General features: G+C 57.7%; 9 protein-coding genes across 9 annotated transcripts; 5 read left to right on the top strand and 4 right to left on the bottom strand.

Moving 5' to 3' along the window:
• On the bottom strand, nt 1-1,237 carry CDEST_04829 (Putative aldolase-type TIM barrel). The gene has a single exon (XM_062920988.1). It carries the CDS (start codon nt 1,034-1,036, stop codon nt 59-61), a length of 978 nt encoding a protein of 325 aa, XP_062777039.1. The 5' UTR covers nt 1,037-1,237; the 3' UTR covers nt 1-58.
• Nucleotides 1,238-4,904: 3,667 nt separating this feature from the next.
• CDEST_04828 (Putative gfo/Idh/MocA-like oxidoreductase, NAD(P)-binding domain superfamily) lies at nt 4,905-6,967 on the top strand. Its single transcript, XM_062920987.1, has 3 exons — nt 4,905-5,243; nt 5,309-5,471; nt 5,545-6,967. The coding sequence occupies exons 1-3, from the start codon at nt 5,220-5,222 to the stop codon at nt 6,606-6,608; spliced, it is 1,251 nt and encodes a 416-aa protein (XP_062777038.1). The 5' UTR covers nt 4,905-5,219; the 3' UTR covers nt 6,609-6,967.
• Nucleotides 6,968-7,040: 73 nt separating this feature from the next.
• On the top strand, nt 7,041-7,878 carry CDEST_04827 (uncharacterized protein; the record flags this gene model as incomplete). The annotated part of the gene is made up of 2 exons (XM_062920986.1): nt 7,041-7,211; nt 7,429-7,878. The coding sequence occupies 2 exons, from the start codon at nt 7,041-7,043 to the stop codon at nt 7,876-7,878; spliced, it is 621 nt and encodes a 206-aa protein (XP_062777037.1).
• A 216-nt stretch (nt 7,879-8,094) lies between these two features.
• CDEST_04826 (Putative glycosyl transferase, family 8, nucleotide-diphospho-sugar transferase) lies at nt 8,095-10,412 on the top strand. Its single transcript, XM_062920985.1, has 5 exons — nt 8,095-8,328; nt 8,381-8,759; nt 8,814-9,354; nt 9,413-9,440; nt 9,499-10,412. Exons 3-5 carry the CDS (start codon nt 9,310-9,312, stop codon nt 10,317-10,319), a joined length of 894 nt encoding a protein of 297 aa, XP_062777036.1. The 5' UTR covers nt 8,095-8,328; nt 8,381-8,759; nt 8,814-9,309; the 3' UTR covers nt 10,320-10,412.
• A 317-nt stretch (nt 10,413-10,729) lies between these two features.
• CDEST_04825 (Putative ribosome biogenesis protein Nop16) lies at nt 10,730-11,724 on the top strand. Its single transcript, XM_062920984.1, has 2 exons — nt 10,730-10,986; nt 11,087-11,724. Exons 1-2 carry the CDS (start codon nt 10,871-10,873, stop codon nt 11,667-11,669), a joined length of 699 nt encoding a protein of 232 aa, XP_062777035.1. The 5' UTR covers nt 10,730-10,870; the 3' UTR covers nt 11,670-11,724.
• Nucleotide 11,725: 1 nt separating this feature from the next.
• Nucleotides 11,726-13,727, bottom strand: CDEST_04824 (uncharacterized protein). The gene is made up of 3 exons (XM_062920983.1): nt 13,067-13,727; nt 12,769-12,989; nt 11,726-12,713 (listed from the first exon to the last, which is right to left on the bottom strand). The coding sequence occupies exons 1-3, from the start codon at nt 13,229-13,231 to the stop codon at nt 12,194-12,196; spliced, it is 906 nt and encodes a 301-aa protein (XP_062777034.1). The 5' UTR covers nt 13,232-13,727; the 3' UTR covers nt 11,726-12,193.
• A 1,598-nt stretch (nt 13,728-15,325) lies between these two features.
• On the top strand, nt 15,326-19,312 carry CDEST_04822 (Putative tRNA A64-2'-O-ribosylphosphate transferase, rit1, DUSP-like domain-containing protein). Its single transcript, XM_062920981.1, has 3 exons — nt 15,326-16,464; nt 16,597-16,631; nt 16,715-19,312. Exons 1-3 carry the CDS (start codon nt 16,124-16,126, stop codon nt 17,740-17,742), a joined length of 1,404 nt encoding a protein of 467 aa, XP_062777032.1. The 5' UTR covers nt 15,326-16,123; the 3' UTR covers nt 17,743-19,312.
• On the bottom strand, nt 17,964-19,011 carry CDEST_04823 (Putative phosphoglycolate phosphatase-like, domain 2, HAD superfamily). Its single transcript, XM_062920982.1, has 2 exons — nt 18,771-19,011; nt 17,964-18,693 (listed from the first exon to the last, which is right to left on the bottom strand). Exons 1-2 carry the CDS (start codon nt 18,777-18,779, stop codon nt 17,965-17,967), a joined length of 738 nt encoding a protein of 245 aa, XP_062777033.1. The 5' UTR covers nt 18,780-19,011; the 3' UTR covers nt 17,964.
• A 1,051-nt stretch (nt 19,313-20,363) lies between the features above and the next one.
• Nucleotides 20,364-22,375, bottom strand: CDEST_04821 (Putative DnaJ domain, Chaperone J-domain superfamily). The gene is made up of 3 exons (XM_062920980.1): nt 21,960-22,375; nt 21,086-21,833; nt 20,364-21,023 (listed from the first exon to the last, which is right to left on the bottom strand). The coding sequence occupies exons 1-3, from the start codon at nt 22,037-22,039 to the stop codon at nt 20,730-20,732; spliced, it is 1,122 nt and encodes a 373-aa protein (XP_062777031.1). The 5' UTR covers nt 22,040-22,375; the 3' UTR covers nt 20,364-20,729.
• Between the last annotated feature and the right edge of the window lie 368 nt (nt 22,376-22,743).

The following is a 22,743-nucleotide window of genomic DNA, read 5'->3' as shown; positions in this document are numbered from 1 at the left end:
AAAAATGAGTTGTCATTGTGAAAATATCATGAAGAGACGGAAAATGAAAGTCGTTCGCTTAGAGCGAGTTCTCAATCTCCATGACCTCCTTGATACCTTCCTCGATGTACGAGGTCTTGGCCTTCTCGAGGCGTCTCAGAGGACGTCTGGGGAAGCCGCCGTAGCCGTAGTAGGTCTGGATGGCGCCCTTGGTACCGGCGATGGCGGCCTTGGTCAGGAACCAATCAGCGCGGCTGAGCTTCTTCTGGAGCTCAATAGCCTCGTCCCTCTTACCCTCCGAGTAGAGGTTCCACACCTTGACGCAGACCTTGGGCATGACGTTGGCGCCGCCGGCGATGATGCCGCTGCCGCCGCTGGCGAGGGTCTGAGCAGTGAAGTCGCACACGCCGCCAAAGGCCATGTAGCCGGAGCCCTCGGACCAGGGAGTCTTCGCGTTGGTGGCCAGGGCCACACGGGTCAGCTTGCCCGTGTTGCCGCAGGTGAACTTGGTCCCGACAATGTTGGGGTGCTCGGCCAGCTTGATGAGCAGGTCGCTGTCCATGTCGATACCAGAGACGGCTCCGGGGTAGTTGTAGAGGACGAGGGGGATGGGGCTTTGGTCGGCGACGGCGATGAAGTAGTCGTGGATGGCGGTCTCGTCCATCTGGGCGCGGAAGTAGGAGGGGGGAAGGATGAGAGAGTAGTCGGCCCCGACCTCGACGGCGGCCTTGGAGAGCTCAATGGTGCCGCGGACGCTGCCTTCAGTGGCGCCGAGGATGATGGGGGTGTTCTGGAAGCCGGCGGCGTCGAGAGCCTCACGGGTGGCCTTGGTGACGGCCAGCTTCTCCTCGCGCGTGCAGTGGGCGGCCTCGCCGTTGGAGCCCATGACGACCAGACCAGCGAGGCCGGCCTTGGCAAGACGCTCGGCGTGCTTCTTGATGGTGGGGATGTCGAGGTCCTCCGTCTCGGGGTCGAAAAAGGTCATGGTGGGGGCGTAGATGCCGACGGGGAGGGGGCGGCGAGTGGCCTGGCCATTGCTTCCGTTGGAGGCAGTCATGGTGGGCTGGTGTGGCAGGTGGATGGAGGAGAACACAAGAAAGCTCTGATGTGGCGAGAGAGGAGGGGCAGACGAGAGTGAGAAAGGAGGTCAGGAGCGAGGTGGTTTGGCAGTGAAGAGGAGAAAGAAGCGCGCACCAAAGCAACGGGCAGCGGCCGGTATTGTATTTATAGGGGATGAGGGCGAGAGGCGGCCAAAAGGTTTTTTTATCAGCTAATAGGTTCACAACAGGCCCAGCGACGCCGCGTGGGGTGGGATGAGTCTGGGGATAAATATTTGACGTGTCGCGAGGGACTGCTCGTGTGGACATTGGCCCGAACCATCGAGCATCGTGTTGACTCGAAGCCAAGGCCGGAGAAGCTAACAGCTGCGCTTTACGGGGCCACTCGGACCCCGGTTGGGGGTGAGGGGGAGGAGGAGGAGGAGGAGGAGGAGGAGGGGGAGGGGCAATCGGAAACTTGAGAAAAGAGGACGCTAAAACGACCTGGGACGGGGGTGTGGAGTCCGCAGAGTTGAAAGTGTGTCGCCAGCATCCGCCCTGCGGCATGCATGATGCTGTCTGCGGCCTGTTGTTGCGGTGGGATTTGAGGTCGTAACGCCAATTCAATATAAGTACCTAAGGAAAACAGAGGTACCTGGAGCCGTCGTTGAAGAAATCCAAGGAGCTCAAGACGCATTGGATAGAAGGAGATTGGACAACGCCACACACATTGACCAGAGAGAAGTACTCGTTCCCTAGCCCATCTCGTTGACGTTCGGGGAATTGACCGGGATTTTTGTCCATGGCGGGGGGCTGGTTGCTTCCCAGACATTGAAAAGAAACCGTAACAGGACGAGGGGGGCATCTGAGACAACAAGGGACTTCCCTCGAAGCTCACAACCCACGCCCGTGGTCCATGGCCCGCGGGGCCCCGATAATACAGGTACGTGTTGACGGCAGCGACGATGCTGCACTGTGCCGCGTGCCGATTCTGATGAGAAAGTTTGAATGCGCCGTTTAGCTAGACATTTCCAGCCGTTGCGATGAGACAGGCCGTAAGGCAGCCCAGCGCAGAGCTGGGTGCGTGACCAGTTTCGAAATTGTGTGTCCAAGGATGCGCAAAAAAGACGGCAATGAACGTGATGCCGCCATTGGAGAGGGATGATGTTCCGCCATGCAACGTGAGGCTTGTCGAGCCCCGGGCTCGAACGTTAGCGTCGAGTAGGACATGCGGGTCTGCAGGGCGGAAAGTGCCTGGTCATCACCCGGTGATTGGTAACCGAATCTCGGGGTTGCTCGCCCGGCATGCATGAGAGGTAACTATTTCCGTCATCAATGGCATCTTGCAACGCAGGCGCAAGACAGTAAAAGGTGGGCTAGGCGGCGGGTTGACAAGTCATAAGAGTCGATAGTGGTTGAGTCAACATAGCTAGCTGCGGCAAGTAGTTGGTGGAATATACAAAGGAATTGTAGGCCAAGCATTGTAAGCCAACCACGACTGTTTTCCGAGAGGCTTCTCTCTCCCGGTCAAGTTAAGAGGCAGTGGTCGGTGGGCCATGTCAGGCGGTACTGAAACCTGTTAGCACCACATACTGTAGATATCCGTAGTGCTTCGTTGCAGACGGTCACTTGACAAAAAGTGCCTGGAAGGCGGTCAACCAACGATACGAGCAGGGAGTGGATGAGGTTCGGGCCAGGCCAGGTCGTCAGGTCGAGTGGATGGACGTTGGGCGGTGGCAAGAAGGACAAACAGGACGAATGGAAATTGGAGGCGTCTCAGTGGACGGAGAAACTCGATCCAAGATGTTCCACCAATGGGGAAGCTGTGAGTTTTGTGTCTAGGTACCTACCTACCAAGGAAGGACAAGTGGGGCCACTTGGTTCGCTGGTTCGCTGGTTCGCTTGGGGGCGTTGGAGCAAAGCACGGAGGGGCACGATGGACACCGAAGGGGTCTAGAGCCAGCCATGAGCCCATGACATGAACATGGACTATTGGAGCTGGAACGGAGAGCAGAGGGACGCTAAATACTGTCTATAATCTATGATGAAGAAGTCCATATGGAAATTCTCGTCGTGTTACGGACGTTGGTGATGAATCAATTGCATGAGCCCATGCCGACCCTGTTCAAGGCAACAAAACGGTGCCGAGACTGGGGTTGGAAGCAATCGAGGATCACAAACTCGCAGTCGACTGAAACGTAGCCTCTTGTATGCCAGCCCGCTGCGGGTGGTCACTTTTAGCCGGCTAGAGCGGTATAAATCAACAGTACCGACTTACCAACCTACCGACCTGTATGCCATGTTCTTTCTCTGCTCTCGCGAACAAGAAATCCCATCACATATCTCATTTCGAGCAAAAAGCCACCACTGGCAGGCGTTCCAACATGGGGTCAGCCACGTAACGGCAACTTGCAATATCTGTCCGGAAAAGGTCAGATTGACTTTGCAATCGCAATCAGAATACCGCAACTATGAAGTAGCCATGTAATAGGAGTTCCGCCCGCGCAATGGATCAAGGTGGTTGAGCCATGATGCGGGGCAGTTGGCCTGTGTGGGGGCGGGGAGTTCTCATTCGGCCAGAGCGCCAGCTCAAAACTGCGACTTCATTCTCCGTGCGTGCATCTCCAGCCCATTCGCAACTCAGGATCGGGTAGTCCAGTTTGTCTAAGCCGGGAACGTAGCAGGTGGCCAAGTCAGTTTCCAACCGGTGTTGACGTGCTCCTGGCTTTTCGAATCGTCTTGCCCGACGTCAAATCGAGTAGCAGTGATGACCGGTGTGGTTCTCTTCCCACTGGACGAGAGGGAATTCCCGGCGTTTTTTGCTCCAACCGGCCGCCCGTCGAGGCAAACGGCATTATTTTCCAGGGCCATCGGGCGTCCCGCGCCGTTACCATGTCGACAGCGCCTCACACCTCATCGAACCCCAATGGAAGAGCGGCACGGCTCCGCCCCGCACGTCCAGGGTCCCCACGGCCCCTCCCCCTCCCCCTCATTCCACAGTAGCTACCTAGGTAGGTATCCGTGTCCTACCCCTCCATGGTCCCCGTCATCCATGTCATTGCCATCCGACATGGCTGCCACAAAGAAGCCAAACGTCGTGGAGGCTGCCTTCAGCTCGACACGCAGCAGCTATTCGGAGAAGCCAAGAAAAAGGCGCACAGCGAAAAGATATAGCCACCAATCCTCTATGAGGGAGGTGTCGACCAAGCCACGTTTCGTCCATCCTCGCGCACTTGGCACCGCCTACTCAGTTATGGAAGGACGTTGTGGACTTTGCGCCGGCCGCTACGCGCTCCGACCACCGGCCCTCGCGGCACCGTAGCTTCGGACACTCTCGGCAAGTTTTACGGGGTGGGCAGGGCCACAGCACCCAGTCTGCGTTTTCCGTCCTCCAGCATGTATTCGCGCGTCAGGTCCACGGCGTGTTTCTCGCAGCCTATTCTTATCTAGGCACCTGTGCGTGCATGGCCGTCGATACCATGACACGCAGGTTGCAGAGCATAGCCGTTGGTGCTCGTCGGCGTTGAAGATTGATACATCCATCCATCCGCCTACCCATCCCAGCAATTCCGCGCTGGTTCGACGAGGCAGGCCAAGAGCAACAACACCAACGAGGGGCGCATACTCCGTACGCGCTCTGAAAGGCGGCTACAGGCTAATACGCAAATCTCCATCGTACTACCCAGGCAGGTATGGACGGGGGCAGTTGGAGCAACTTGGAGGGGGGAGCTGACGCACGGAGTGCGGGGGCTGTGAAATCCCTCCAATCACTTTCCTCATCTCTGCCCCTCAATTTTTCCGGGCCCAGCTGCTCGTCGTTTGTGTGTGTGTGTTGTGGGGGGAGAGTTACAGTAGTAGGTAAGGTACCTAAGCACCTAAAGTACGCGACGAGACGGGAGCTACCTACCTACTTACCATCGGCCGCTATGGCGAGCTTCATCCAGAATAATTATGCGGCGTTTGTTCCCAGCTGTTCATCCTCTGCCCTCTGCCTGTGCTCTCTCTCGCTGTCTCTCGCCCGAGCTGTTCTCTCGTGCTGCTTGGCCCAACGATAGTCCGCCCCCCCTTATATAGACTGTGGTCTTCGCTCTTCCGTCGAAGCATCCGCGTCTCGTCTTCTCCATCCTCCCTTCCAAACCCTTTCAGCCCCTCCTCCACCAACCCAAAAATCTTAGCCATTGAAACCAAAAAGACGCGACCAACATGGAGCCTCTCAACGTCTTGATGGTAAGCAACCAGCGGCAACCACCCGCCGACTCTTACACTTTTCTCATGGCTAACATCGTACACAGGTCGGTACTGGAGAGTACACCACCGGCTTTGTCGGCGGCGGTGCCTCTGGCTCGGATAAGAAGGTCGGTGTCGTCGGTCTCACCCTCTTCGACCTTAGGAGGAGAGGCAAGGTCAACCAGCTGGGCATGGTTGGCGTCAATGGCACCAAGTTCCCCGCCATCAGTATGTTGATTCCCCGTCGCCGTCCCCTCGACCTCGATTTCGTCGTCACGAGAGACTAACAACCGACCCAAAGGGGAACACCTCGACAAGAACATCACCCAGGTCTACAACGGCCTGGACACGTCGTTCGACTCGTACCCCGCCAACGACAAGAAGGACCCCGACTCGTACAAGACGGCCATCGACGCCCTCAAGGCGGGCGACGCCATCACCATCTTCACCCCCGACACCACCCACTACCCTATCGCCCTCTACGCCATCGAGCGCGGCATCCACGTGCTGCTGACCAAGCCCGCTGTCAAGGACCTCGAGCACCACCAGGCCCTCATCGAAGCCGCCGAGAAGAAGGGCGTCTACGTCTTCATCGAGCACCACAAGCGCTTCGACCCCGCCTACTCAGACGCCCGCTTCAAGGCCCAGAAGCTCGGCGACTTCAACTACTTCTACAGCTACATGTCCCAGCCCAAGTCCCAGCTCGAGACCTTCAAGGCCTGGGCCGGCAAGGAATCGGACATCTCGTACTACCTCAACAGCCACCACGTCGACATCTGCGACTCCATGGTCACCCAGCTCGGCTTCGTGCCCGTCAAGGTCTCGGCCTCGGCCTCCAAGGGCATCGCCACGAGCCTCGGCTGCGATCCGGTCACCGAGGACACCATCTCGGTCCTCGTCCACTGGGAGAAGACGGGCGACCCCAGCAAGAAGGCCACGGGCGTCTACACGGCCAGCTGGACCGCGCCCCAGCGCGCCGGCGTCCACTCGAACCAGTACTTCCACTACCTCGCCGCCAACGGCGAGATTCGGGTCGACCAGGCCAAGCGCGGCTACGACGTCGCCGACGACTCGGCCGGCCAGCTCATGTGGTACAACCCTTTCTACATGCGCTACGCCCCCGACGAGGATGGCAACTTCAACGGTCAGACCGGCTACGGCTACATTTCGCTCGAGAAGTTCGTCGACGGCTGCAGGCAGGTCAACGCCGGCCAGCTCAAGCCTAAGGACCTCGACGCTAAGGGCCTGCCGACCCTCAAGAACACCATCGCCACCACCGCCATCCTCCACGCCGGCCGCAAGAGCATCGACGAGGACCGCGAGATCAAGATCGAGATCAATGACGGCGTCTGGAAGCTGGTGTGAGGGCTCTCTGTTGCGGGCGGGGCAGCAAAGTTGACGCGTGACGACCTGTAGATATCCATAGGGCTCATATACCATCTGCTTTTGACGTTGAAATGAAACTGGACATGACACAAGAGCCGAAGCCACCGTGGCTGCCGCTATTCGATGCGTGACATCAGCCACAATATCAGCAGATCCCAGAAGAGTTTATTTAAACCGTACAATAAATACATGCGTCGAGATGTCTAAGCAGGTGTAGTATAGTCATGGAGTGTATTGCGTAAGGGGCGCACGCAGAAACAAATATCCATGTAAGGATTGACAGCTCCGGCGTCGTTGAGTGGGACAGGGCCGGGGTAGGGCCGACCAATGTCTCGGACAACTGAACACCATATTCGTTAACGATTCGACAAGAGTGTCTGACTTTTTGGCAGACCAGATTCGTATCCGTACATGAACTCTCCCCACCTTACACGCCCGGAAGAAAGCTGGCGACCCCCTGCCGCCGGAGGACATGCACCGCATCGCACCTGTTTTCAAGCGCCGCCGAATAGACAGCATCCCGATTGCTACGCCACTCTGCCAGAAGTGACGCCAAAGGCAGCAGCTGTTCCCTTGGTGTCGGTAGCCCAGTTAAAACGACCCATAGCCAAGAAGACTACAGTACTAAAAAAGGCGACTTGATATAGTCAGTGGTCTGGTATAAAAGTTACTTAGATAGACAGGTTACTCAGGCAAGGTAACACAGCTACCTAGAATATCAATCAAAGCATTGAAGCACGGCACCGAGAAGAACCTGGCATATAACGGAGTCGCCAAGTCCTAACTAACAGTGATAGAGCCGGTGTCAAATCTCTTCTCGGGCAGTTCCGTAGCGATTTGGGTAAAGACAACGGCGGTGCTGGTCCCGAAGACCCCGGGCAGCTCCGGGGCCTTCTCCGGCTCGAACTTCTTGGACTTCTCCGTGAGCTTCTCTCCCGTCGCCGGTCCTCCGACGGCATCCGTACCTGCATTAGAAACGGGCCAAGAATCGAGTCTCGTAACGGCCGGTTACAGGTATCTAACCTTTTTCTGCGCCACAACCCCCAAGTATTTCTTGGATGCGGGCAATCGAGCCGCCGAGCTGCCGCCGTCAAACAGCCTTCCTTGGCTCCATCTTGGTATTGGCGTCTGCATGTTGCTATCAAGATGGTTCGCCGGCACTGAGGTGGAGGACAACACTACAACTTACTTACGTTGCTTAACCCTCCTCAGCCAAGTGAACTCTCTGACATGGGACGTGGTAATTTAGCCTATCGAGAACATCGTCTCGGCTAGAGATCCCTGATAATCAAAATCGAAGCAACTCGGTATAGTCGATATCGAACCATTACATCCGACGTAGTTGCCATTTCACAACAACCGCCGAGAGAGAATTCCATACTGGCCGGCACGTATCCGGCCTCGAACTCTGGCGAGGGGGGGTTGCGTCTCCTCGCCCCAAGAACCTGATAAGCTTTACGCCATACCCACCCCCTCAACCCGGCAGGCCAAAGGAACCGAGTACAGTATACAAGGTGCCGAAAGCTTACTAGGTCTGAATGCTTTATCCCTCAACATAGTTCGGCATCACACAGCCACACTGAGCCGCCGAGGCACACACAATACAGATGCGCCGTGTGACGATGGGCGCAGGCTGGTGGACGCGGGCTCGCAGAGAACACAAAGCTGTCAAAAGCGAGACAACGGTGAAGTTCTGGACGTGCGAGAAGCCTCCGGGCCACATCTCAAGAACCGAGGCTGAAGCGATACAGTATGATCGACGGTTGGAAATCCATCGTGAGCCTGTCAAGAAAGTCATAATCCACGCCATGGAGACATTATCGGGCTGCTCCATCCTGTTCTGCTGTCAAGAGGTTGACGCGGGGGGAGTAATCCAGAAGTTAATTTTCCCACCCCGCGCATTCCGAGGCGTTGCGGGAAAGCTAGGATGGAAATACAGGATTAGTCCTCAAAAAGTTTTGCCCGCGGCCTGGTCTGACCTTTCACACACCGCACACCACACACCACATACCACATACCAGGTTGCCCAGGCCAGACCTGTCCCTGGGTACAGTACGATATGCCTCGTCTCATCGCGCAAAACGACAGGCGACGAGGTGGTTTCAACGCGCAGCTTATCCCATACTTGCTGTACCGTCTACCCAATCGCTACCGCTTTCCACGCTGCTAACATGGAATGGACAGAACCGTGTACCGTCCGATCCTCCGAATGTCGCCCCACCCATGCGCGGATCATCTCAGAGAGTTGGGTCCGTCGGTAGTCTGGATAAGCCGCTGAGATGAGGACGTCGTGGACAGGTTACATTCTTCCTTGGCATAAGTACGATGTACGTAGCCCAGACAAGACGAGATGATCCACAAGAGAGACGGGCGCTACAGACACAGCATGGAGTTGGGGAGAACGGCGTTCAGTCAGGTTGGCTCACGCCCTTCAACAAGATTCCAAATCTTGGAGTGAACATGGTGCTGGATAGCTACGCGGGAGTCCCTGGTGTGCTGGGGAGCGAGGCGATGCATACTTTGCGCTTGCGCAATGCCCCCCTCAGTTATATATCCGCGTCCTGCACTTTTTGGCCGCATGCGAGTTTAAGTAGACCAGGCCAACACGATTTGTTTGGACTTACACGCAGTCTCCAGGCTATAGACGACGACGACGACGAAGAAGAAGAACTCGTCCAACATGGGTAGCCTCCAGCCGACTCTGGAAGACGTCGCGTACTGCACTGTAAGAAGAACCCGGAAAACTATCCATGGGCGAAACCTCGACTTAACACACAAAACAGCTGGTAACGAATGATGAGTATGTCGTAGGTGAGTGCCGTGTCCAACCCCTTCTGTTCGACCGCCGACTTACACACGGGCCCGACAGCTGCAGCCGTGCTGGCTGAGTCCCTCAAATCGACCGGCACAACGATCCCGCGGTGCGTCATGATGACCCCCGAGACCATGTCGGACGAAGCCGTAGCCAAGCTCGGCGCCGTCTTCGACCTCGTCATCCCCGTCTCGGCCGTGGCGGGCCTGTCGACCTCGAACCTCGACATCATCGGCCGCCCGGACCTGCACGCGACCATGACCAAGATCCAGCTCTGGTCGCTCACGAGATTCCGCCGGGTGCTCTACCTCGACTCCGACACCCTCGTTGTGTCGAACCTCGACCACCTCTTCGACCTGCCCGAGGCCATTGGCTTCGCCGCCGCCCCCGAGATCGGGTTCCCAGACTGCTTCAACAGCGGCGTCATGCTCCTCCGGCCCGACCCGGCGACGCACGCCGAGCTGACGCGGTTCGCGGCGTGCGTCGACTCGTTCGACGGCGGCGACCAGGGCCTGCTCAATGTCTTCTTCGGCGACGGCACGCGGAGCCACCCGTCGAGGCTGCTCCTGCAAAACAAGAAGCCCGGGAGTAGGGATCCCGGTGAGGGCGAAGACCACGGCGGAACTGGGCGCAACTGGTTCCGGCTCAGCTTCACATATAACATGGAGATGCACCGGGTGTACCGGTTCTACATCCCCGCGGCGTTGCGGTACCGCGACGAGCACAAGATCCTGCACTTCATCGGCAAGGACAAGCCGTGGCACTATGAGGGCGGCAGGGTGGACGTGCCGGACGACGCGGGGGCCTACCACCAGTTCTACGTGGATATGGTGGGGAAGTGGTGGAATACCAGGCGGTCGATGGCGGTGGCCCTGTGAGCTTCGATGCATGGCGATTCTTATAATTGAGACGAGAGCAACTTCCCTCGGGATCAAACGCGTGCCATGACCCCATACCACCGTGAAACTCGCGCCCACCAAACTGAGTTACTGAGCCGGAGGCGTTTGCGGGTGCGAGCGTCCGGCAAGGTTTGAAGCCAGATGCCGTAGGGGGTTTATTATTGTATACCTAGGGTGTGAACAGTGACATGAACATGGACCGAACAGCTGAAGAGGGTATCGGCGGGCCCGGTGGTGGGGCCCGGTGGTGTGGAGTTACCGGTCAGTGTTCGGTGTAGAAATAACGCTAATCCGAATCCAGACCACGGGGGGGGCCCGCACCCCTCCCCGATAAGATTAAAAAATTCGAGGGCGCTCAAGCACTTTTGAATTGAAGTACGCCTCCGGTGCCAAACGACCGATGCCCTCCTGCCTCGAAAATCCACGACACCACCATCTCACGCAACCACAACCTGTCTTATTGTGCCCAAATCTCGTCGCATAAACCACACCCTCCTTCCCAATAGATCGAATCGTAAACAGTCCGCACAATGGGTTCCGTCCTCCAGAAGAAGAAGCGCCGCTCCAGCCGCCAAAAGGTCAAGATGCCCAACCGGCCTAAGAAGCAGCTCAACCCCCTGGGCAACGACATCATCGCAAAGAACTGGTACGCCCCGGCCAACCCTCCGTCCTTCCGTCCCTGGCTGCGACCGAACCATGTACATAGTAGCTAACGTTGGCGTTCTCCCCTTCCCCCCCTTTTCCAGGAACAAGAAGGAGACCCTGACGCAGAACTACCGCCGCCTCGGCCTCACGGCGCGCCTCAAGGCGCCGACGGGCGGTGTCGAGAGGACCCTGTCCCAGATCGAAGAGAGCAAGTCCGCCGCGCCCTCCTCCACCGCCTCCCGCCGCGCCCGCCGCGACCCCTTCGCCATCGCCCCGACAGAGGAGGTCATCTTCGAGGAGGCCCGCGTCGAGCGCGACGAGAACGGCAAGATCATCAAGATCCACTACGGCAGCGACCGGCGCAGCAACCCGCTCAACGACCCACTCAACGCCCTCGAGAGCGACGCCGAGGGCTCTTCCGACGACGGCGCCGAGCAGGAGTGGGGCGGCATCGACGACGAGAGCCGGCCCGAGGTCATCCGCCTGCTCGAGAAGGACGCCGCCATCCCGAGGGTCAAGAAGCCGAGGCACATGAGCCAGCAGGAGAGGGAGTGGCTCGAGCGGCTGACGGCCAAGCACGGCGACGACGTCGCCGCCATGGCGAGGGACCGGAAGCTGAACCCTATGCAGCAGACGCAAGGCGACATCGCTCGCAGGATCAAGAGGCTTACGGGAAAGGCTTAATGCGAGCGAGTACACATACACACACGCGCGCATATATATACATAATGTATATGTAAAGAAGCAAATCCGGGAGGGAACTGCCCGGATAGGAGGACCACGTCGCATGTAAAGAGGGGAAAAAGGAAAGAGAGCCTGGCTTTAGAGGATTCCGTCGCGTCCCCTTATCGAGAGAGGAGTTATGGCGTTTTAGACAATTCTGCATACAAACAAAGAAACATGTTTCACGCTCATGCTCCGAACAAGATGCCTCTTTCCCCCTTCAGTCGACTTTTGAACGTCACATCATCAAGATTCGATGTCTACTACCTATGGAGCTCATGCCTGGTATCTTTGCGATTACCTTGTACAAATGGGACGCCAACAACACCCCGTGATCCGGAAACAGAATCCAAGCCCTCTATGTGAACACTGGACATAGTCCCTTTAAACAAAAAATACCCCATGGTTGCTCGGGCCATGGCCCTGCCACCACAGTCCATTCCACAGTCCATCACTTCGTTCCCCGCTAATAAAAACACTTCGTTTTAATGCATCGTGCGATCGTAGTTGGCAGTGGGAAACTGCGCCGGCCGGTCGTCGTCGTAAGCGGGTGCCGCGTACGGCTCAGGGGCTGCGTAGGGCTGGGGCGCCGTGTAGGGCTGTACCGCCGCAGGAGTGACGCTGGGCTGCTGGGAATGGTACTCGGTCTCGCTGTCGAACATGGCGCCATTCTGGCGCGAGGGCAGGGAGCCGTAGCGGTTCGGGTCGTCGTCCTCGGGGCCGTAGGCGGAAGCACCTCCGTAGCGGCTGTTGTAGCTGGAGTTGTTGTAGCCTCCAACGGGGGCATTAGTGCCGCCGTAGAGGGTCGTGTTGTCATCGTTGTGATCGTCCATCTGGACAGGCGCGTAAGCCTCCTCGTCGTGGGGAGCCATGGAGAAAGCAGCCTTGTCGGGGTCGATGTTGTCGCCGCCGAGCTTCTGCTTGTCGTAGCCGGGGAGGGTTCCGTGGAACTGGTAGTACTTGAGGGTGTACAGGCTGACAAAGGTAGAGCCGGCAAAGAAGAGGCTATGCGACAAAGTCAGTGTCATGGGCGACCGAGGCTGACATCTTGGCAACTTACGTCACAAAAACTCCCAAGCCCACGATGGCCTTGCTGAGTTTGCAAGCATCACCGCACTGGTTGGCCGTGTTGTAGGCCGCCTGGCTGGCGAAGGCCGAGAGCCAGAAAATAGTAAAGACACCGTCGACAATGACCATGGCGTACGGGTTGGCCAGTTTTCTCGTTCTCGGCCACCGCGGCGCCATGATCAGATAAATCCATGCGGGAAGTGAGAGGAAGCACTGCGAGGCAAAACCGTCAGCATACACGTTTCGAGGGGGAACAGTCGGAATCGCTGGGGGTCTAGGGGTCGCCCTACCACTCCGAAAGTCCAGCCATTGTTGCCCACGATTTTGGCATTATCGGCTCTGAAAACCGCAATCTCCAAGGCCCAGATGACGAAGGAGAGGACGAACTGCGTGACGTGCAGGCCCAGCTTGACGCGGGGAACAAGTTCCGGGTTGAAGTCGAGGTTGCCAAGCATGATTTCGTCGGCGTCGTTGTTCAGCGTTGGGTGTCGTTTGGTGATCCAGTAGGTGCTCCCTACTGCTTGGTGATCAAAAGGGGGGATGTGGGTTGATGAGGTTGTCAGCTATCCGACTCTCACTTCAGCTCCCCTGGCGTTTTTTCTCCGTCTAAATAAAGATCAAACTCAATCCGGCTCGGCAACGGGGTTTTTGGCGAGACAACCCAGGATAGCAACCCAGTGGATGGCGACTCTTGGGGGGCCAATCGATAAGAGAGCGGTACAGGGGTGCCAGATAGCGATGTGATTTGGTAGCTGTCTTGTTTCTGTCGGTCTGGCGCCAAAAGTGAGTGCGAGGGTTGGGCGATGGCGATGAGGATGTGAACTGGGAAGAGTGTTGGGTTGGGAGGGGGAGAGAAAAAAAAGAAGACGACAGGTGGAAGCAGTCAGTCAGTCAGTCAGTCAGTCGGTCGGTCGGTCAGCGGTATCAGAAGGAGCAGAGGCAGCAGGAAAGTTCCCTGCGGTTGTCGGGGACGTGTCTGCCTTTTTCTTGTCTTTAAAACGAAACAGCCCCGGCTGGCCTTGAATTGCGGCAGTGACGAGACGTGGATTCGGTGGGCAACGACTCGCTCCCTCTTGCAGTGGTAGTGGAGCGGGCGCCCGGCAGTGGAGTGGGTCTAACCCGCGCCTGAGCTCCCGTCATCACCCAGGTGGCTCCGTATTTACTTTCCGTCTCTAGGGACAGAAGTATCTATCAGTTCAGTACGAAATAACCGTACCAGGAACTGACTGTTTCTTCAGTTCGTCGTTCTACGGCACCGACGCTGCGGTTCTCCAACAAGCAGCTGGATGGGACAGCATAACTGAGTTTTCCCTCCGAACACCAATGCGAACGGCCCCCGGAACGGACGGGACGACATTTGGGATGGGATGGACGGTCCAATTCCCAGAACCCCCCGAGCACCAAGGCACACACGCAGGCTGCTAAACCAAGCCACTGAGCCGCGGGATTGTACACTGCGCCACGGCAGCCCAGGCAGCGAATAATCGTCGCTCGAGGGAGAGCAGCTGAGCTATTGATCCCTGCAAGCCACGCCTCCCGAGCGAATAGTTCGAACGATCTCTTTTTTTACCTTTTCTGTTTCACTGTGCCCTGGGAATGGTTCTCTCAGAGTCCATGTGTTCATGTGCGCCTGCGCCGTTTCGATGGTGCATCCAGATCCCTTCACCGTCACCCGTTGAAGCCAATGGCTGACGCGCCGTTGTCTCTCTTACCAAGCCCTGCAAGCCTTGGTTTTTTTTCTTTTCTTCTTCTTGATGTTGATGGTTGTTGCTTTGCAGCATGCTAACTTGCTAGGGCCTTCCCCCCCTCTTGGTTTCTGGGGTGACGGGCGAAGGGCAAGGGGGGGAGAGCCGAAGGGCGATCATCAATGATGACGGCCTGCAGGACGACAATGGGCCTCCGTTTCTTGGACGGCGCGGGCGGCAGACTACCTAGACAGCCAGGCGACGAACCACGACCATGACAATCCGTGCTGACAGGGCCCCGTGCTGCTGTCAGTAACTGCGCGACAATGATTGATTGACGAACAGACTGGCGCCCTGGCGGCTCACGTACAACGTACAACGAGCCAACACGAGGCAGGCCAGCATGCGCCAGATCCCGTATGGCTCCCAGGACAAACCGAACACCACACGCCCTCTCCGCAAACTACGACATACCAAGCCAATCGGCCCTGCGTTGCCCGGCCACAGAGAAGTTCGTTGCCTCCCGTGAGGGACGGAGAGAGAGAGAACCCTGCCTACCGTACGGGTAGCACAGACGCAGCCGCCGCCATCCGTTGCCCACCAGTATCTTGCACACGCCGCCGAGCGTGCATCGAACCCAACGAGGCATATCTTTGCTGGCACGACTTGGCGTTCCCTCTCTGGTTCCCCTCCCTCTGGTACCTCCTCACTCACCAGGTCCGAGGACGCGACTCTGGGACACCAAGTGCCCTTGCGCAAAAATAGAGTCGTCCCCAAGGGGGCGGTGGATACAATGGCGTAAGTCTTTTGCCGCCCAAACCGTTCCCGCGTCCCGCAGTGGGCGATGTTACTCCGTCTCCTGTAATGTTTGTCCATTCACGACCGTTGATTGTACAGAGCTGTCTCTCGCATAGCTGCGTCGCCGCTTGGCTGTACGTGCATAGCCACCCTGGCTTGCGTGTGTCAATATAACACAAGCCGGCGCAGGTGAGCTTCCTCCCTCTCTTTCTCTCACTCGACGGCGACAACGGGCGGATGAGAGAAAGTTTCCTGTAATTGCCTTCCCCGTCTTTGTCGCTGTCCGCATCTCCGACTCAAGTCCGGCCTGCAAGCTCAGTTCAACTCGCAGCTGCACAGGGTTAGTGATTTTTATTTATTAATATTGGGACGATGTCCGACGCACATCAGCCACCTGTATTTTTGTCTTCCTTGCTTCGCCTAGCTTGCGGCTGAGATGCGCCTGGGATTCCCCACGGACGCGAAGCCCTCGCCAAATGTCTCGACATGTCTCCGATGTCTTGAATCCTGACTCGGCCGGTGCAATCCACTAGACATTTGTCGGGAAATATCACAAAGTCCACTACTGAAATCCCAAGAGCCTCATTTTCACACAATCTGGGAAAGGCATTCACCAACGGGTGCATACGGCATGGCATGTTCACAGTGCGAGGACAATAAATTATGGAGAGGGCTGCGCGCGAAACCAGCACGAACCTAGCTAGTACCCCATCGATACATGAAATTTCTCGACTGAGTGAGTAAGTGAGAGCTTCAGTCAAACCAGATATATGCACATGAGACACATCTCTCACAACGCCAACTGCACCCTCGCCCGACGCCGGCCATCGTGAAAGCCTTTCTCGAACTGCATCTCACACCACAATGGCGCACACGTCGTCCCCCGCTCTCTCGGACCTCATCTTCCCCACGACCGCCAACCACAACTTCTCCCACATCCTGACGGACCTCAAGCGCGCCAACCTGTCCGTCGCGAACCGGCTGCGGTCCATTGCCCTGGATGCCGACTTCGTGCGCGGGGCCGCCGCCTCCTTTGGCGACCGGCCCCTCGTCGCCAACGAGCGCTGCGGCAGCTGGTACGTCCGCCCGGCCGACAAGCGCGGGAGCGCCTACTTCAAGAGCACCGACGGCCACACCAACGCCTGGAAGTTCAGCACCCGCCGCCTCAACCTGCACCTGCTCGAGCTGATCGGGAAGCATGACGGGTAAGTCCCAGCAATCCCAGCCTCGTTGGATTTCACATACAGTGAAATGGTGTAGTGGCTGAACGGCCCAAGCCAGGGGGGGCAGGGAGCAGGCAGTGAACCTCACAAGAGCGCGAAGCTGACACCACGCAGATGCATCATCGTCGACTCGACACGGCGAGGCAAGAGTAAGCTCAGCCGCCACCCCTCTCGACTACTTCTCCAGACCACCATCATCCCCCCTCAAGACTGACCCATCCCCCCCCCTTAGGAATGCCCGACGCGTTGAGCAAAACTATCCCGGTCTGGTGCACCGTCCTCAACATGGCCCTTTTCCCCGACCTCCCCCACGCGGACCGCCTCTTCACCCCTCCCAACGTCGTCTCCGCCTCGGAGCACGCCCAGATCGCCGCCCTTCTGCCCTCCTTCCTCGCCTCCCTCAAGGCCCTCGAGATCGACCTCGCCCCGCTGCGCGCCCACCTCTCCAAGCCCCTGCGGCCCTTCTGGGTGACCCAGGAGACGCACCTCGCCGCGGATACCCCCGTCGGAGCTGCCGTCTTTGACGACTACCACCCCGTCATCTGCTGCACCTCGTCGCGCCGCGTCGCCGGCGCCGAGATGAGCGAGGCCGGCTACATCCAGGGCGCCGGCGACGACACGGAGAACTGGGCCATGGGGCTGACGGCCGACGTCTTCTGGGAGAACGCCAACGCCCTGCTCTCCGCCCCGGAGGCCGAACTCCCGGACGTCATCGCCCGCCTCGTCGCCGAGAAGAAGCGCAACGCCCCGCGCGGCGTGGCCCCCAAGCGTGTGGCGCCGCGCATCCTCGTGTGTCCCCTGCCCTTAGATGACGATGACAACGGCGGCACGGCGCGGTGCGTGGTCGTACTCACACAAGACGTCACGCCACCGGGGTCGTGGGTAAAGTCCTCGAGTCGCATGGAAGTCGGCCTGGGGAAGCACAAGGTCGCCAGCCGCAACCTGCGACAGGCGTTGCCAGACATTTGCTCCTTTGTCTCCCGTTATCTCGACGCGCACCAGGATGCCGACGGGGCTGCGGGCGATGTTCTCTTCGCCTGTGAGACGGGCAAGGACCTGTCCATCGGCTCCGCGCTGGCCGTCTACTGCTGGTGCTTCGATCAGAACGGCAAGCGCCGCGTGGCCGACTCCAAGACCTTCTTCAACAAGGACATGATCCGGGTCAAGCTCGGCACCATCATGACGGCCTTCCCCGAGGCGAACGCTAACAGGGCAACGTTGCAAAGTGTTAACAGTTTTCTCATGGACCACCGGAGATGAAGTGAGCGTCTTCTCTTTTTATTCGAAAATATTAAACCGAGAGTCTACCTATATTTAAGGCGCTTGCTTATGGAGCACCCGCGAGCTAGAGTGCTAGCTACTATATGAACATCGAGGGAGGAGAGAAGAATAAGAAAGAACGAAAGAGGGAGGGGGGTGTATACACCCCTCACACAACGGTCCGTCTCACAGAGACGGCGACGGGTTCTGTACCCCGGCTAGTCAGGCACTCCCGCTCTCGATCTTGGCCAGGGCGTCAGGGAACTCGCTCCAGTCTCTCATGACGATGACGGCGCCGGCGTCGCGCAATACCTTTTCCATCTCGTCCTGCTTGTCAACGGCGTAGGGGCCAACGTAGCCGATGACCTTGATGCCGGCGCGGGTACCGCTGAGGGTGCCGCTCTTGGAGTCTTCGATGGCGACGCACTCTTCGGGCTTCTTGCCGAGCTTCTCCATTGCAAAGAGGTAGATGGCCGGGTCGGGCTTGCTCGTGGGCTTGGGAAGCGAGGTGGCGGCGCTGAAGACGACGTCCTCCTTGAAGTACTTGTCCTGGCCGACCTTGACGACCGAGGCCCAGACGCGGCGCTTGGCCGAGGACGAGACGACGGACATGGTGTACTTGCCGCTCTTCTGCAGGGCCTCGAGCTGGTCGTCGACGCCGGGGCAGGGCTTGAGGGCGGCCTTGAGCTTGGCAATGACGGCGTCCTCCTCGCGCGTCACGTACGTCTCGAGCTCCTCGGGGGTCATCTCGAAGCCGTGCAGCTTCGAGAGGCCGAGCATCATGCCGCGGAAGTTTTGGCCGACGAACTCCTTGATCAGGGTCTCGCCTGTGAAGCGCTGCTTGAGATTGCGGCCCTCGCAGATCTCGTTGATCAGGTCGGCGCACGCCTCGAACGCCAGCTCCTCGGATAGCACAAGCGTGTTGTCGCAGTCGAACAGGAGGGTGGTGATCTGGGGGGGCGGGGTGGTGTCTGTTAGTCTCAATCGGTCTGCGGACTGGTGAGTAGGTTTTGCGAGGCTCGACTCACCTGAGGCATGTTGGCGGTATTCACGGATGATATCCCGACGAGGTGGAGGGCTGTCTGCGGAGAGCGGGGTTCACTGGGCTACAGAAAACAGTCGAGAGTGTAGCAAACAAAAGACTTGTTGTCGTACGAGACCAATTGGCTAGTTAAAGTACAGGCACAATGAGCTGATGCTGACAGTGAGATTGAAGTCGAGGGTTGGGTTGGAAATGGAGGAGGGAGAAAAGGAAGAAAAAGTGTCAAAGGCACTGGAAAGCCGATGAGTGAAATAAAGGGAAAACCAAACGAAAACCGGGCTTGGAATCAGTTAGCCTTTTCTCCAAGCCAGCCCGCGTACTAATCGGCAAGTCCCTCCAAGCCAGCCCTTCGTTTTCGTCGTCCCGACGAGTCCAATGGCACTTGCGGTAAAACCCTCTTGAGGGGGAAGTGGTCTTACACAGGTACCTACCTCCGTACCTACCACCATGCCCCCTTCCCTGCCGCTCTCTTCAAAGCACGGGCGCCCCACTAATACCTTTTTACTACCCCTCCCCCTCCTTTTCCACCGGGCGCCCTCCCGCCTCTGAGGTTGTTCTTTCCCGCATGTGAAGTGTCGTCATAGCCCGCGGGGTCGAATCGCCGTAGCGCTATCCCCAGCTTGGGTAGCACTGATAGAGTAAGGTAGGTAGGGGGGAATCGCAGCCATCAGGATCGCGAAGAACATCCGTCGACAGCTGTTTATTTTAGAAAAAATGATGTGGCCTGGGGCCCCCCGATGGTCACTTGCAACGCGGGGACGAGCAAGCAAAGATAACAACTATCCGTGGATTCTCATCGCGATCTGCTGCCCCCCGCTCTTCTGAACGCCCCGCCTTCGTCCCCCAAACATGGCAGCAAGAACGGAAGTTTAGGGCCGAAGATGCTCATGAGACCCGAGGAGTAGACATCGGGACAACAACGCGCGCAAATCCCGAAGAAACAAGAACGTGTTCAGGAGGTGCACCCGTAGTGGATACCGTCTTCCTCTTCCTCTTCCTCTTCCGCTTCCTCTCTCACGCACTCACTCACACTCACGCCCGTCGTAGCATGCAGAGAGATAATCTGCAAGACATGCACAATCCGTCCATCACCCGCATCCGCATCCATGTCCGCCGCGGAAAAGCAGGGCGAGCGCAGCGCAGTGCTCGCCCCTCCATCTCGTCTGGGAGCCGGGGGTTCTCGCTCGGTCGTTCACCGGGAAACCTAGAGACGTCCAGAGCTTCCCGTCGAACTCGGCGGGCCGTCGGCTAGGAAAGTGAGAGGGGGGGGGGGGGGGGTGACCCCACGCAATGCTCTCCTAGGTCGACTTTGAGCTGACTGAGCGCGTCCTCGCCCTCGCCCTCGTCCTCGGCCCCCAGATGAAGTGTTCCTGACGTGATGAACCTAGTCGCGGGCTAGCTTGTCTGTTTCCTGCCTTTCCTGCCGCACAGCCACTTCTAACTTGCGTCGTCTTCGTCTTCCCTCGCCTCATGGGTCGGTCTTTTGACTTGGTCCGTGAAGAGCAACAGTGAGAATGTCTACATAGATCGAGAACATGCCAAAGTCACGCTTATGTGTGGGATGCAATGCATTCGGAACAGCAGCCTGTTATGTCTCGAATTACCTGACTAATTGTCTGCCGGCAGTGCGATCCGCCGGTGATCCGAATCCACATTGTCAACTCACAACAGCCTCAATGCTGGTGTACGTATAATATGAAGAAAAAGAAGAAATAATAAAATAAAGAGACCATGCCTATTAGCCTGTAAACATCAAGTCCCATGACGACGCCCCCAAAACTCCTGTTCATGATGAGCACCCGGCCCCAAACCTCATACGTCTTTCTCGTCGCGGTCGAACGCCCGCGCCCCATCCTCTCTCGTCGTGCCGGCATCATTTCTACATATAAGAAAAATCACCCATATCTCGCATGGACCATCTTCGTCTTCCGCATCAGAACTTCTTTTACAAAATCTCCCTCAGCTTCTGCTTCTGCTCCGCTGTCAGGCTCGACGGGAACTTCACGTTGTACTTGATGACGAAATCTCCTCTCGATCCCGGCTTCTTGGAGATGGGCATGCCCAGGCCAGGGTACCTGTCGGAGCTGCCAGGCTGCGTAGGGCCGTTCTTGTCGAGGTTTAGCTGCTTGCCGTCGATGGTGGTCACGGTCCGCCTCCAGCCGGTAAGAGCTTCCTTCAGGTCCAGTTCGACCGTGTGGACCAGGTCGTTGTCCTCACGCACGAAGAGCGGATGGGGTTTCTGCGAGGTTGTCAGCCATTTGTTACCCAGTGATTTGTGATGAGTGCAAAAATCCGACTTACCTCTTCCAGGATGAAGTGCAGGTCTTGCTGGCCGCCCTCTTCTTGGTCACCGACACCCTTGAACTTGATCTTGCTGCCCTTCTTCAGGCCCGGCTTGATGGGCACCTCGAGGACCGTGTCGGTCGTCGTCCTCTTGCCCGTGTCGTCGAACGTCTTGCGCTTGATCTTCATCTTCTTGGTCACGCCACGGAACAGCTCCTCGAGCGTGAGCGGGAGGGGCCGCTCCACCGTCGTGACCTCGGGCGTCGACTCCCTGGGCCGCGGCGAGTCTCCGAAGCCGCTGTTGCGCATGCGCTGCGAGCGGCCACTGCCCCGTTGGCCACCGGCGCCAAAGCCTGGGAAGATGTTCTCAAAGTCGTCCATGCCACCGCTGCCGCCTCCGCCCATTCCACCAGCACCTGAGCGCATAAATTCAGCAAAGATGTCGTCCGCGGAGCTGAAGTTAAAGCCACCTCCATTTCCTCCACCAGTACTGAAGCGGAAAGTGCGGGCACCACCGCCGCCGGGCATGCCGCCGCTGCCGAAATCGAAGCCTCCAGGCATTCCACCCCCGGCGAAAGGGTTGCCGCCGGCTTCTGGGGGTGGGGCGGCGCCTCCGCGCAGCAGGAACTCGAGACCATAGTCATCGTAGGTTTTGCGCTTTTCGGGGTCGGAGAGGATTTCGTAGGCTTGAGAACATTCCTTGAACTTCTCGGCGGCCTGTGGGTTGTCCTTGTTCTTATCGGGGTGGTACTTTAGTGCGGCTTTTCTGTACACATGTGGTTAGCAACCTGTGGGTTTGAAACTGGAGGCAACAGCTGGTCGGGCCGTCATGGTTGGGCAAAAACGACAGAGAAACGGGGGGGAACGGTGCTGTGGGATGTTGGCGACTTACCGGTAGCCTTTCTTGATTTCATCTTGGGTTGCCGAGGGGCTGACGCCCAGCTGGTCGTACAGCTTGGTTTCCTTAACCATTGTAACAAGACACTTTGATGATGTCTACTAGTATAGTCGTCTGGTCAATTGAATCTGATGTTGTGTGGATATCCAACAAGTGTGAGGCTGCTTGATGATATCGCAGAGTCAAGGGCAACCTGGGGATTTATGTCTGAACCCTTGGAATTGGTTGGCAGTTGAAGTGTGTAAAGGAAAAAACAAGAGCAAGGCAAATGTCGGTAGGTAAGAGATGAAAAAGAAGAACCAGAGGGAATGGTTGGACGATGCATCAAAGACTGGGTGCGTGATATGTATAAAGGGCCAATAAAAATAGGCCAGTCCTGTACCGACGTAGGTCCTTGCTCTGAAAGGGCCAGAAAGAATGGGGCCTCGAGGGAGCACGGAGCGTTTGAGTGGTAGAAGAAAGGCCCCGGCCACTCTGAATGGAAGAAACAGGGCTGGGTTGTAGAAGGTTCGGTGCCCGTCTTTCAGAGGAGCCCAAGGGAGCCATGACCAGCGCGAGCAGTAGTAGTCCCCGTGCGATTTGCGACTGGAACTTGGCGGGGCATCGAATCGGGTGATCTCACTGGGCGGATGGGATGGAAGAGCACAGAAGGCTGGCTGGGGCTGTTCCACCCAAGCTTGTTTCTTGATTGCGTTTTGCTCGAGCTGCACCTACGTGGCTGGTCCAATACTGACCGAAAAATAGGAGGCAGTCTTCCCCCAGCAGTTCAAAGCCACTA

The sequence above is a fragment of the Colletotrichum destructivum genome, chromosome 3 (genome assembly GCF_034447905.1).
Source record: "Colletotrichum destructivum chromosome 3, complete sequence".
NCBI classification, from domain to species: domain Eukaryota; kingdom Fungi; phylum Ascomycota; class Sordariomycetes; order Glomerellales; family Glomerellaceae; genus Colletotrichum; species Colletotrichum destructivum.
This window is presented reverse-complemented; position numbering and strand designations above follow the sequence as displayed.

What these genes read in the sequence shown, in the direction of transcription:
- CDEST_04829 (XM_062920988.1), bottom strand. Translation starts at nt 1,036, where the DNA reads ATGACTGCCTCCAACGGAAGCAATGGCCAGGCCACTCGCCGCCCCCTC.
- CDEST_04828 (XM_062920987.1), top strand. Translation starts at nt 5,220, where the DNA reads ATGGAGCCTCTCAACGTCTTGATG. An exon ending in AGCCTCTCAACGTCTTGATG is followed by an intron (nt 5,244 to 5,308) that starts GTAAGCAACCAG and finishes CATCGTACACAG; the next exon opens with GTCGGTACTGGAGAGTACAC. An exon ending in CACCAAGTTCCCCGCCATCA is followed by an intron (nt 5,472 to 5,544) that starts GTATGTTGATTC and finishes ACCGACCCAAAG; the next exon opens with GGGAACACCTCGACAAGAAC.
- CDEST_04826 (XM_062920985.1), top strand. Translation starts at nt 9,310, where the DNA reads ATGGGTAGCCTCCAGCCGACTCTGGAAGACGTCGCGTACTGCACT. An exon ending in AAGACGTCGCGTACTGCACT is followed by an intron (nt 9,355 to 9,412) that starts GTAAGAAGAACC and finishes CACACAAAACAG; the next exon opens with CTGGTAACGAATGATGAGTA. An exon ending in GAATGATGAGTATGTCGTAG is followed by an intron (nt 9,441 to 9,498) that starts GTGAGTGCCGTG and finishes CGGGCCCGACAG; the next exon opens with CTGCAGCCGTGCTGGCTGAG.
- CDEST_04825 (XM_062920984.1), top strand. Translation starts at nt 10,871, where the DNA reads ATGGGTTCCGTCCTCCAGAAGAAGAAGCGCCGCTCCAGCCGCCAAAAG. An exon ending in GACATCATCGCAAAGAACTG is followed by an intron (nt 10,987 to 11,086) that starts GTACGCCCCGGC and finishes CCCCTTTTCCAG; the next exon opens with GAACAAGAAGGAGACCCTGA.
- CDEST_04824 (XM_062920983.1), bottom strand. Translation starts at nt 13,231, where the DNA reads ATGCTTGGCAACCTCGACTTCAACCCGGAACTTGTTCCCCGCGTCAAG. An exon ending in ATGGCTGGACTTTCGGAGTG is followed by an intron (nt 12,990 to 13,066) that starts GTAGGGCGACCC and finishes TTTGCCTCGCAG; the next exon opens with TGCTTCCTCTCACTTCCCGC. An exon ending in GGCTTGGGAGTTTTTGTGAC is followed by an intron (nt 12,714 to 12,768) that starts GTAAGTTGCCAA and finishes TTTGTCGCATAG; the next exon opens with CCTCTTCTTTGCCGGCTCTA.
- CDEST_04822 (XM_062920981.1), top strand. Translation starts at nt 16,124, where the DNA reads ATGGCGCACACGTCGTCCCCCGCTCTCTCGGACCTCATCTTCCCCACG. An exon ending in CTGATCGGGAAGCATGACGG is followed by an intron (nt 16,465 to 16,596) that starts GTAAGTCCCAGC and finishes GACACCACGCAG; the next exon opens with ATGCATCATCGTCGACTCGA. An exon ending in CTCGACACGGCGAGGCAAGA is followed by an intron (nt 16,632 to 16,714) that starts GTAAGCTCAGCC and finishes CCCCCCCCTTAG; the next exon opens with GAATGCCCGACGCGTTGAGC.
- CDEST_04821 (XM_062920980.1), bottom strand. Translation starts at nt 22,039, where the DNA reads ATGGTTAAGGAAACCAAGCTGTACGACCAGCTGGGCGTCAGCCCCTCG. An exon ending in GAAATCAAGAAAGGCTACCG is followed by an intron (nt 21,834 to 21,959) that starts GTAAGTCGCCAA and finishes ACATGTGTACAG; the next exon opens with AAAAGCCGCACTAAAGTACC. An exon ending in TGCACTTCATCCTGGAAGAG is followed by an intron (nt 21,024 to 21,085) that starts GTAAGTCGGATT and finishes ACAACCTCGCAG; the next exon opens with AAACCCCATCCGCTCTTCGT.